At 35.8% G+C, this 13080-nt stretch overlaps 2 protein-coding genes across 3 annotated transcripts; one reads left to right on the forward strand and one right to left on the reverse strand.

The window, feature by feature from the left end:
- Positions 1-1125: 1125 nt before the first annotated feature.
- Positions 1126-7420, reverse strand: Rep (Rab escort protein). 2 transcript variants are annotated; one of them, XM_067771568.1, is made up of 3 exons: positions 7226-7420; positions 5780-7162; positions 1126-5708 (listed from the first exon to the last, which is right to left on the reverse strand). In XM_067771568.1, exons 2-3 carry the CDS (start codon positions 7011-7013, stop codon positions 5209-5211), a joined length of 1734 nt encoding a protein of 577 aa, XP_067627669.1. In that variant the 5' UTR covers positions 7014-7162; positions 7226-7420; the 3' UTR covers positions 1126-5208. The 2 variants fall into 2 exon arrangements, with proteins under 2 accessions (XP_067627669.1, XP_067627668.1); XM_067771567.1 differs by having other exon boundaries at positions 5780-7420.
- On the forward strand, positions 1212-4844 carry hpo (serine/threonine-protein kinase hippo). Its single transcript, XM_067771565.1, has 2 exons — positions 1212-2652; positions 2726-4844. The coding sequence occupies exons 1-2, from the start codon at positions 1446-1448 to the stop codon at positions 3496-3498; spliced, it is 1980 nt and encodes a 659-aa protein (XP_067627666.1). The 5' UTR covers positions 1212-1445; the 3' UTR covers positions 3499-4844.
- Positions 7421-13080: the final 5660 nt, after the last annotated feature.

The raw sequence follows: 13080 nt of genomic DNA on the forward strand, positions 1-13080 counted from the left end.
TTTAAAATAAGAAGCGCTCTTGTGCGCCCCTTGTCATATGAGGGCCAGGTTAGCCTGGATATCTCACACTATGATATGGCTGACCATAGTCCATTTGCAATTCTTATAGTGCTTTTGTTCACACGAAGCCTGAAAGTGGCCATGGGTATACGTACGGAAGCATTTCCCGGAAGGATATGGTCGGTGGTGCCTCTTCTAGCTGGCCCGTCTGCTCTGGAATTGCCTTCAATATCCCTGTGCCCAGGTACCCATATACGGCTGATACTGAAGTGCTGAGGCATCTCGTTAAGATCTCTGCGGCATTCAGTGACCGACTTTGCGTTGTCGACGAATGAGTCCAGGGCCTTTAATGCGGCCTGTCTGTCTGAGAAAATAAACACCCGTTTACCATCCTTAAGCATAGACCCGAGATGATTCACATCCCTGTGTATTGCCAGCATTTCCGCTTGGTGTAGTTGTTGTTGTTGTTGTAGCGATTAGGTTACTCCCCGAAGGCTTTGGGGAGTGTTATCAATATGATGGTCCTTTGTCGGATACAGATCCGATACGCTCGGTAACAGCACCATTAAGGTGCTGGCCCGACCATCTCGGGAACGATTTATATGGCCACATTAAACTTTCAGGCCATCCCTCCCTCCCCACCCGCAAGTTCCATGAGGAGCTTGGGGTCGCCAGAGCCTCGACTGTTAGTGAAATGGGATTCGCCGCTCGAAGGTGAGGTTGACAATTGGGTTGGAGAAGCTATATATTGCGCTACACAACCCCTTGAATCCCCGCTTGGTGTAGTGATTACAATCGTTAAAAACGAGCAATGATCGGCTTACAATATGTTCGTATAGAAACATGAGTTGGTCCGTTGCTGCATTACAGTTTAGTATAATGGTAAGTACTCCAGTGAACCACATGATCCAACGATTTTTGCAGGGTAACGAGATCCATCAACGAAATTATTTGTGTGTAAACAGCGACAAAGGATTTTACATGGATTTAATTTTGATCAGACACCTGACCAGTCCGGGGGGGCTCCGCTTGACACCTATCCCAAAATTTTTCGACACCTCGGACGCTTACGGAAATACTCATCGCTTAATCAATAACTCAAGTAATAATACTCATAACAAGAGCTGTGTTAAAGTAACTTTATTACCTATGTAAATACAAGAGCTCTGTTAAAAAATTTCACTCATTTTCGGTTTTCTTTATCATTTTCGTTCTTTCTGTTTGTAGATTTTTCACTTTTATGGCAAATGAGCAAAATTAAAATAATTAAAATGTGCGTAAACTATTGAAAAATAAGAAGTCGTGCGAAAATACAGCAAACTCCACCTGAATATAACGAAATTAAGAACATTTTAAAATAGAAAAAGTGATTAATTGTAGTTGAAGCAAACCTTCATCCTCCCCTGTTCAGTGATATATATTTTTTTTTTGTTCTTTCGACCACAATGTCTTCCGAGTTGAAAAAACTTTCGGAGGAATCTCTTTTACAGCCGCCAGAAAAGGTATTTGACATCATATGCAAACTCGGCGAAGGTAGCTATGGATCCGTTTATAAAGCCTTACACAAAGAAAGTAGCTCAATTGTGGCCATAAAATTGGTGCCGGTAGCATCTGATCTACATGAAATTATCAAAGAGATCTCCATAATGCAACAATGCGATTCACCATATGTGGTACGCTATTATGGTTCCTATTTCAAGCAGTACGATCTTTGGATATGCATGGAATACTGTGGTGCTGGTAGTGTTTCCGATATTATGCGGCTACGCAAAAAAACATTAACCGAAGACGAGATAGCGACAATTCTTTCCGATACATTGCAGGGACTTGTGTATTTGCATTTACGACGAAAAATACATCGTGACATAAAAGCAGGTAATATACTGCTTAACACAGAAGGCTATGCTAAGCTGGCCGATTTTGGAGTAGCCGGTCAACTTACAGATACCATGGCTAAGAGGAACACGGTCATTGGCACACCATTTTGGATGGCACCAGAAGTAATTGAAGAGATCGGCTACGATTGTGTAGCAGATATATGGTCGCTTGGCATAACAGCATTGGAAATGGCAGAAGGTAAGCCACCATATGGCGACATACATCCAATGCGTGCCATTTTTATGATACCTCAAAAACCACCACCATCTTTTCGCGAACCCGATCGATGGACAGCCGAATTTATAGATTTTGTAAGCTTGTGCCTAGTAAAAAATCCGGATGAACGTGCTACAGCGTCCGATTTGTTGGATCACGAATTCATACGCAATGCGGAGCCACGTAGTATACTAAAACAAATGATTGAAGAGACATGTGCAATACGTGAACAACAACGTGCCAATCGAACTGGTGGAGGTATGAGTCAGGCTAAGAATTTGGCAACACAACAAGAAGAGTTACTGCAAGAGGACGAACCCGAATTCCAGGCAGAGACTGTAAAAACTTTTATTGACGATCCAGGAACTTTAGTGCCTGAAAAGTTTGGTGAATACCAGCAAGCGTCAGATAGTGATGCTACAATGATTGCACATACAGAGGACAGTGGCACATTAGGCCCAGGTAGGCGTGGTGGGCTGGGAGGTGTAGTAAGTGGTGGTGTTAGAGGAGGAGATGGAGCAGATTCTGGTACGCTGATTGAATTAGAATCGAATTTAGGTAAGTCAATCTACATGTTAAATTTATTTTGTATGATGTGTTTAAAATTGCAAAACGCCTTGTTTTCTTGCAGGCACAATGGTTATCAATTCTGATTCGGACGACTCAACTACAAATAAGCGAAATGAATTCAACAAACCACGCTACCGTCCCAAATTCCTTGATCACTTCGAACGTAAAAGTCCCGGAGATCCGCTTGTGCCCATACGAATCGGTGATGATATGGAAAAACCTACGAGTTTTGCCATGTCTCCTACAGATGTTAATGTCGACCAATATCAAGCGAATGCACCACAACAACAACCACAATCGCAGCAACAGCACCATATAATGCGTTCACAACTTCTGAATCATAATTCCAATTCAAACGATACAAACTGGGAAAATAATATGGAAATGCAGTTCCAACAAATCTCTGCCATAAATCAATATGGCTTGCAGCAGCATCAACAACATTTGCAGCAACAACAACAGGCTGCGGCTGCAGCAGTTGCTTATTATGGCCATCCATTGGTTAGTGATCACCATTTGCTTGCAATAAATAATCAACAAAATATTTTGCGTAATCAACAACAGCAGCAGCAACAACAACCGCAACCACCCGCCTACCAGCAACATCATCTTCACACTCAGTCGCATAGTTATGTAGATGGCGAATTTGAGTTTTTAAAATTTCTAACCTTTGATGATCTTAATCAGCGTTTGAACAATATTGACTCGGAGATGGAAAAAGAAATTGAAGAGTTAAATAAGAAATATAATGCCAAACGACAGCCAATTGTTGATGCCATGAATGCTAAGCGAAAGCGTCAACAGAATATCAATAATAATCTCATTAAAATTTAAAAAATATTATTGTGAAAAAAGAAAGGGAAGGACTTTTCAAAAAGTATATAAAGCAAATCAAACCTTAAAGCAGAAAAGAACAAAAAACATCCTACGTTTATTGTAAAAGATTTTTATATAGCAAACTACTTTTCTGTTTGTGTTCAAGGTGCATTAAATTAACAATTTTGTTTATCACAAGAACTAATAAATGTTTATTTTTAATTTAATCTAGTAATAGATACAATTTTGTATTATCAATTGTAATAAAACTCGAAATGCTATTAGAATATATATATTAACGGAAGCAATGAAATTATGTGCTCATTTTATTAATGCAAAGAAAAGATGAAAAACAGAATAGCCACATGTTCAGTGGTATAATTAGCTTTACAATTAAATTAAATTATGAGTGAATCGAAACGGAACAAAAAAAAGTTATGCAATGAGGTAGACAATTTAAATTTGATTTGTGCCGCATATCAGAAAACGGCTTATGAGAATAAAGAATGAAATTAAGATCAAATATAAATATTGAAAAATGCTCATATTTAGTGTACAAAAACTTTTAATTTATCAAAATAAATAGCATGTAAAGGTTATGCTGCATTGCATTTCTGTAACTAATGTCATAACACCTTTTGTCCTACTTTGTTAACAACAACAATAATTTGTATTGTAATTACATATCTAGACAAACGTGTCAAAAGCATGAATCTTCAAATTATACATTTTTTTAAGTTTTGCGTTCACTTGGTTAATATTTGAGGGTTCAATGCTATATCCTCAAAACAATGAGTAAATGGGAGCGACAATAATAAATTTTGACAAAACTTCTAAACTTTGTTCTCTCAACAATGTTTTCTTTTCGGATTCATATTTTCGTCAGAAATGCTTAATTTGTTATATATTCAAAAAATTAACAAAACTAAAGAGAAATATATGCTTAAAGTTAATGAACAGTATAAACTGTTTTGTAGCATCAAGCAGACTTCCTAGCCGCTCTCCTGCCAGCAAATCGGTCAACGAGTTGTTGTGAGAAGCGATTTTTTCCGTAAGAACACAGTAAAAAAGGGGTTCAACGACATTATCTTTTATGTTTTCTCTCTAGTTCTTCCGTTTCTGTTTATATAAAATCGCGTGACCATACATGTAGAGGCGCTTATGCGTGCGAAAGCATTCGATAAGTGTATATTACTGCGCTAAAGCAGCACATTACAATCATATAAATACGAGTAGCTACATAATTATATACACGTATGGTATATAGTAGTTATAGGCATTAATCGGTATATACATATATATATATATATAGGTATTTGCAAAATTTTTTAAATAAAGCAAAAAATGTAAATAAGATTTTTAAATCAAGTTTTTTTCTCACAATAAGGTAATTAGGCAGGATGGCCAAATGACAATGAAACTATATCAGGTTTGGATTGTAAGCCTTGGAATTACGAAAGACTAAATAGTGTCAAAATTAAAAAGAAAATTAATCCGTATACCTGCACCATTTAAACCTTAATATACAAAGAGATCTATTATTAATTGTGCGTGCATAATTTTTATCATGAGTTATGTTATATGAATTTGTAAAAATACAAAGTAAAAAGTTTACTTATTATACTATATAATTTATGTACAATGTATCATACTTGAATCTAGTAGCAGCATGAATTTACAAATACTCATACGATATGATTAATCATAATTATACGCCAACAGTTTTTTTCACTCTTCATCCATTTGCTGTGTTTCTGCTGTGCTTTCACACTGATTTCCCTCCACATGAACTGTCGCTCTATCTGCATCTTCAATATCCATATGTTCAGTTGACTTTTCTAGTTCGTGTAATTGTTCACGCAAATCATCTGGCAAACTGTTTTCACTCAGGGCACGTGGATCCTCACCATCGATAACAATCTCTTCTGGATCTGGTGCACGTGGTAGGAATTCGGCATTGTCGTATAATTTAGCAAAGATATCACGTGCATTAGCTATTGATTTATCATAATCTAATTCATAAAATGGTGCGCTAGTACAAAATAACGGTGTCGAGGCATCTACATTGGGTGTGTTTGAAGCTTGCTGACGACCCATAATTGTGAAATAAGCAGAGTATAATAATTTTGGCGCATTTGCTGCATTTGTATTGAAAATCTGAGCTACGAATGGAGCTAAATCCAATTCAGGTTGATCACTTTGCGCAGTAGTTGTGATATGAAATAAATCTTCAATGAGAAAAAATAAAATATAGGTTAAAAAACAAAATAAATATTATTAAAAGAAGTCGTTTACTTACAAATTCCTTTCGGACAGGTGCCTGAAAAATGTGATAGCTGTATAGCAATGGCTTCATGCGAGCCAGCCAAAAGTCTTAACAGAATTACGCCTCCACCACCGGCATTTAACTCATCTGAACCTAATGGAGTTTCCGTTATGAATACACCTCTTGAAAGTGCATTCACTAATTCACCTTGGCCATAAATGCCCGTATTTCTTTCAAGTAATACATTCGGTAAATGTTCATGTGCGCTTACTACATGTTGCGCCTTTATAGATTTACCATCAAGCATTACATTAGCCATGTTAGTATCCGCTTCGATGTATATATCATTGATTTGACGCTTCAAACAATAAATACCACCAAATACAGCGCAGAGACGACAAAAGCATTGTGGTATTTCACCACAACCATACATCGGAAATAAAAACGGGGTATTCCCGTAACGTCCTAAGCTTTGCAGAAATTGTAGCGTTCGTGCCATGCCTTCCTCAAATGTTGTATCATTATTGCACATAGCAATAGCTTGCATTACACACGTACTTATCTTTTCAGTTACCTTTTGTGCCTGTAAATATTCACGGAATGTCTTGCCACGGAAAAGTAGTGTATCTTCTTCTGTTTTATCTTCACCGTAAGTAAGGCAGATGGTAAGAAATTTCATAAGCAGCCGTTTTTCTACAATACTCAAATCTTTGGTATTGAACACATCACTGCGTGAACAAGGCACATTGATGATATTGTTGTGGAAAAGAGTGCAGACATGGTCAACTGCACGAAATTCAGCATATCGACATATATTTGAAGAGATAAGCAATTGAACCAATCGCCCAGCAGAGTAAAGTATTTTGGGACTTAAATCTATATTAAAACGTCGCGATTGCTGTAGCAAAGTTTGACGTGACCATTTTGGTGCTGAAACATTTTTTTCAATAACACCTTGAGTTTGGTCACCATCCGTGCTTTGCTCATTTGCACTTACAGTTTGCTCCACTGTTTCACGCCCTTCATTAGATTGATCGGGTACATGCCATATTTGACTGGAATTGCGCAGTTCCTTTTTATTGCCCTGTTCTAATAGTGTACAGAACGATTCCAAATTAAAGGATGCCCATACACCACCGTAATATTCATTGGGATCGATATGCAAAACAGTTTTGCCAATACGACTCGCTGCTGCAGCAACACAGCTTTCCGGAAACCCAGTTCCAATAACAATCAAATCAAATTTATCTGGTAGGTCGTCTGCCATGTTTTTACTTTTGATTTATTTGAAAAAAATGTTAAAAATTTCTAATGGTATTTTTGCAAATAAACCAGCCAAAATTTGTATACTGCAAAACTAAAAATGACGTACTACAACAATAATCAATATGTACTAGGGATGTAACGGAGCTTCACCTTTGATTATAATACATCGGAGCTTAAATGAGAACACATCAAATTTGACAGTATTTAACCTACCAGTCGAGAGTAGCGGTGGACTGCTAATCTCGGAAAATCTTAAAAGGCCGACGTGGAATCCATAGTATTTTTACACAGAACGCCTTTTTGCATCAGTGTACTTCTGCCGCACATACAGAAAATTATCCTGGGTGGATCCAATACCGCTTTGATGGTTAGAATAGCACCTACTGTAGCATTATACGTCATACCCACTGTAATGTAGCATTATACGTCATACCCACTGTAATGTAGCATTATGCTTCATACCCACTGCAACACACTTGCAATAATAGCCGTGTTTTTTTATACACGCGTATACGTTTACGTTTGCGCGTGAAAAAAACGCCTATCTTCGCTTAGATAATGCTTAGGAGACCCATCTAGCGGCAGTGGTTAAACAACTAGCTACAGCAACAGGGTGTACCGTAAAGCGGAGACACAACCCTCTGTTGTTTGCCTGTGTATAACATATAGCTAAATCAGTTGCGATGAATTGTGGACACACATAGAATACATAGGATTAGTGTAGAGGGTGAAACAAAAACAAATATTTCAGTTACATCTGAGTATAATGCGTATTGAAATTTAGTAGTACACATTTTATGCGCAGCAACTTCAGAGGTGTATTTAAAGTTTGACGTTTAGCAGTCCATATAAAGTATAAGCGTATAGACGTTTACGTGTAAAAAAAACACGGCTAATACTCATCATAAACTCCAAATATATTTTAGTAATAATCATATTACAATATTGTCCAACATAAATTATTGAACTAACCCAGACGGTTAACCAACATCAATGGAATGCCGAATATGAGACCCATATCCATTCACAGCTAATAAATTTTGAGTATACATACAAACATACAACCCATTGTGGGAAAATTCCAAAACACACAAATTGATCTGCTGACGTTGCTAAACATATGCATACTCCATTTCCTATGTACTTATTTTTAGTTATTAGTATTAAGATATTTATGAATGTATAGGTTAAGACAATTACTATAAAAGACAAGAATTTATTTAATAAAGGAGGATTTAATGTCGCACCATCAAAATTGCAACGTCTTTTAATTTCTAATACTTCATGGCGATCCTGCCAGCCTGATCTTTAATTAGCTGAAAATTTGCTCTTAAGCAAAATTCGCTAGATCTCGCTGAATGGAAGATCCTGCCAGACTAGATTTAAAATTGGCAAAACTGCTAAGAATCTAGCTGGAGGAGACCGTGCAAGATTTAAACAAAAAGTAAATTCATTAAATTCTGCCAATAAGGCAAAAGGAACAAATTTCCTTTTTAAGAAATTTTGATTGCCACGTTCAAAAATCGAGCGAAGGGTCATACTTGCAGACAAGGCCAGTAAAAGGACAACACAAAAAATTATACAGCTTAAATTAACAGAGAAAGGAGCGCGCAGGTGAAGTGGAATATACACCCAGAATAAAAGCATTAAGCGTGAAGTGAAAGGAGCGCGCAGGTAAAGTGGAATATACACCCAGAATAAAAGCATTAGGCGTGAAGTTATACCACAGGATCCCGGCATTAGACATTAGACGTGAATAACAAGCTGAACAATTAAATAAAAATGTCTTAGAATAAGTATGTATATAAAATTTAGAATCAATTGAGCGGCCTCAGGGACGCTAAACCATTAGCAAAAACGAGAGTTTTTGCTTAGGATTTTTTTTTGAAAAAAAGGGGAAAATTTGAACTAAAACAAAAGTATGTACGAATAACTTCTTTGGACCTCGAAAAAAAATTGATAGTATAAAAATCTAAATTGTTAAAATTTAAATTAGGAGGAAAATTAAAACCTCTTACTGAAAAAAAAAAAAAAAAGCTCAGCTATCTCCTTTAGTTATGCAAGAAATAAAAACTGAGGAAGATTTTCATAAAATTTTTAAAAAGTGCGAAGACACCATTAGGGAATTTATAAAAATCGCAGAAGAAGTTAAAATAAATAAAACAACTAGGCAAGGTCCAACTCCGATTACTATAGAGGAATATCGGAGACGGAACTTTATAAGAAGGAAGAATCTTTATAAGAAGGAAGAAATTCCTATAATAACTTCCCCGACAATAATAAGAAAAAGAAAACGGGGAGGTAAACAATTTAAAAAAAGAAGGAAATAGCTGAAACTTTTAAACTACTAAATATTACTACCAATAAGGAAGATAGAATAAAATTGAAAGAAAAAATTAAAGAATTAAGACATAACAAATAAACAACACAAATGAACGTAAATACTTTCTCAGTAAATTGGAATGATTAGCTCACCCTTATAAAACCCCTTCAAATTTAGAATTTTTTTTTCTCACTCATGTTCCGCCAAAATAGAAATGAACAAATGGGAACAAATCTTTGAAGCGTTATCAGAAGAAAAACTTAAGGCAGAAAAGCATACAAGTGCATAAATAAAAACACCACGATAAAGCCAGAAACTATAGTAAAACATATAAATACAATCGTAGAAGCCTTAAACAATATAGGCCAGGTAATCAATAGGGTAAATAATATACTCACCAAAGAACACCAAGCAGAAGCATACCAATTCTTTTCCCACGTACGAGACAAATTAGTATCCTCTTTAGCTAGATACAACATAGAAATAACTATACCAACTACAATAGAAGAAAAAATCCAAATTGACTTTAATTCAGTTCTAATGGAATTGTCCCAAATTCGCACTCCATCACCAACATTGAGCCACACTTCGTCAGTAGAAGAAAACAAACCACTAGAATTCCCACTCATAAATATCACAATGCCACAAACCGTAGTAGAATTCATCAAAACCACCTCATCAGTATTGCCAGAGTTTGACGGCAAACATGAAAATTTGCATAGTTTCTTAGATGCCCTCGATATCCTTGACCAAATCAAGGATAATCATGAAGCCATAGCTATAACAATGATAAAGACTAAGCTAAAAGGCACGGCAAGAAATTTCATAAGTAATGAAAATACAATCGCACAAATAAAACTAAGATTAAAAACTGCAATCAATGGCGAATCAGTAGAAGTTTTGACAGCAAAACTCCTGAATATCCAACAGCGTAGCAAAACTGCAAACCAATACACTGAAGAGATAGAAAAGATAACTAGGTCATTGGAGGGAGCCTATATCTCGGACGGATTAAACCCAGAACTGGCAACGAGATACGCTACCCAAGCAGCAGTCAAAGTTATGTGTAAAAACTGCTCCAATGATAAAGTGAAAATGATAATGCAAGCAGGAACGTTCACAACAATGAACGACGCAATCTCAAAATTCACAAACAGCTGCACGGAAATCACAGGCAGCTCGAATGCAATTTTAAACATTCGTCAACAAAATAAATATCGAAGTAATTTCCGTGGAGGTTACCGAAGTAACAACTATGAGAATTACCGAGGCAGAAGATTTAGACCACAGCCGAGATATAATAATAATCCAGTAACAAATAATAATGCTCAAAGAGGAGCACAAAACCAAAATGTCAATCGACAGTACAACCAGACCCTTAACGTTCGAAATTGTACCCAGCAGGAAAACCAAGAAACTCCACTTCAAAATCAATAGATAGAAAAATATGTGTACTAAATCTACACTTAAATAGTTACATATCTACAAAACCTTCATTAAATAACTCAATTTCAAATTTTTTAGTAGACACAGGAGCAGATATATCCATCATTAAAAAGAATCAAGTACTTAATCACACAAAAATAAATATAGAACAAATAACAGATTTAAAGGGCATTGGTCAGGGTATAACCAGTACATTAGGCACAATTAAAGCCGATTTAAAAGGCGATGACCTTCTAATTTATCATAAATTTCACGTCGTAGACGAAGATTTTCCAATACCGTGTGATGGTATAATAGGTTTAGACTTTATAAAGAAATATAATTGTATTCTAGATTATGGCAAAAATGAAGATAAACTAATCCTAAGACCATATGATTTTACCCAAACAATCACAATGTACCTAAAAAATTATCTGTCTGCCAACACAACTACGATCCCTGCTAGATATGAAGTCATTAGACAAGTAACAGTAAACTCTGATAATAAAAACATCTTCGTACCCCATCAACAATTATCTGAAGGAATTTTCATAGCAAACACAATTACAAACAAAGAACAAACGTTTGTCAGAGTTATAAATACCACACATAAAAACACAACTATTCAAAATTACAAAATACATACAGAAAATTTAGACGACTACGATTTAATTAAAACACACACACGCAATAAACAAAGCAATGAGACAGAAAAATTAAAAAGATTAACTCAAAATTTGTCAATTCAGAATTAACCTCATTATGCACAGAATTCATAGACATATTTGCACTAGAAACAGAACCAATCTCCTCTAATAATTTTTATAAGCAAAAATTACACATGAAAGATGACACCCCAGTATACATAGAAAATTATAGATTGCCCGAAACTCAAAAAGAGGAAATAAACAAACAGGTTAATAAACTGATCGAAGATGACATTATAGAACCCTCAATATCAGAGTACAACAGCCCTATTTTACTGGTACCTAAAAAACCACTACCAGGTAATACTGAAAAAAGATGGAAACTGGTAGTTGACTACAGACAAGTAAACAAAAAAATAGCAGCGGATAAATTCCCACTTCCAAGAATTCATGATATTTTAGACCAACTTGGAAGAGCAAAATATTTTTCATGCCTTGACCTTATGTCGGGTTTTCACCAAATAGAATTACACCAAGATTCCAGAGATATAACCTCATTCACAGCAGATAATGGTACATATAGATTTAAAAGACTACCCTATGGATTAAAAGTAGCACCAAACTCATTCCAAAGAATGATGGTACTGGCATTTGCAGGTCTCAAACCATCCCAAGCATTTCTATATATGGATGATTTAGTTGTACTAGGGTGTTCAGAAAAACATATGCTGAAAAACTTAAGAGATGTTTTTGCTACTTGTAGGAAATACAACTTAAAATTACATCCAGACAAATTCTTCAGCGAAGAAGTAACTTATTTAGGACATAAATGCACAAGCGAGGGAATACTACCCGACCCAAGCAAATTTGAGACAGTTCAAAATTACCCAACACCAAAAACAGCAGATGACAAAAGACAGATAAAGCGACGAAACTTGGTAGATGGGTTGAACTTATGACGCAGAATAGAAAATTAGTAAGATTTTGGACAATGGGCGTGGCACCGCCCACTTTTACAAGAAGGTAATTTAAAAGTTTTGCAAGCTGTAATTTGGCAGTCGTTGAAGATATCATGATGAAATTTGGCAGGAACGTTACTACTATTACTCTATATGTGCTAAATAAAAATTAGCAAAATTGGATGAAGAACACGCCCACTTTTTAAAAAAAAATTTTTTTAAATTCAAATTTTAACAAAAAATTTAATATCTTTACTGTATATAAGTAAATTAAGTCAAAATTCAACTCCAGTAATGATATGATGCAACAAAATACAAAAATAAAAGAAAATTTCAAAATGGGCGTGGCTCCGCCCATTTTCATTTAGTTTGTCTAGAACACTTTTATTGCCATAAGTCGAACAAAAATTTACCAATCCTTCTCAAATTTGGTAGGAGCATAGATTCTATGACGGTAACTGTTCTCTGTGAAAATGGGCGAAATCGGTGGAAGCCACGCCCAGTTTTTATACACAGTCCACCGTCTGTCCTTCCGCTCGGCCATTAACACAATAACTTGAGCAAAATCCGATATATCTTTACTAAACTTATCCCACGTACTTACCTGAGCTCACTTTTTCTTGGTATAAAAAATGGGCGAAATCTGACCATAACCACGCCCACTTTATCGATATCGAAAATTACGAAAAATGAAAAAAAATGCCATAATTCTAT

Source organism: Eurosta solidaginis, chromosome 3, assembly GCF_040869045.1.
Source record: "Eurosta solidaginis isolate ZX-2024a chromosome 3, ASM4086904v1, whole genome shotgun sequence".
Lineage (NCBI taxonomy): Eukaryota > Metazoa > Arthropoda > Insecta > Diptera > Tephritidae > Eurosta > Eurosta solidaginis.

What these genes read in the sequence shown, in the direction of transcription:
- hpo (XM_067771565.1), top strand. Translation starts at nt 1,446, where the DNA reads ATGTCTTCCGAGTTGAAAAAACTTTCGGAGGAATCTCTTTTACAGCCG. An exon ending in TGAATTAGAATCGAATTTAG is followed by an intron (nt 2,653 to 2,725) that starts GTAAGTCAATCT and finishes GTTTTCTTGCAG; the next exon opens with GCACAATGGTTATCAATTCT.
- Rep (XM_067771568.1), bottom strand. Translation starts at nt 7,013, where the DNA reads ATGGCAGACGACCTACCAGATAAATTTGATTTGATTGTTATTGGAACT. An exon ending in CACCTGTCCGAAAGGAATTT is followed by an intron (nt 5,709 to 5,779) that starts GTAAGTAAACGA and finishes TTCTCATTGAAG; the next exon opens with ATTTATTTCATATCACAACT.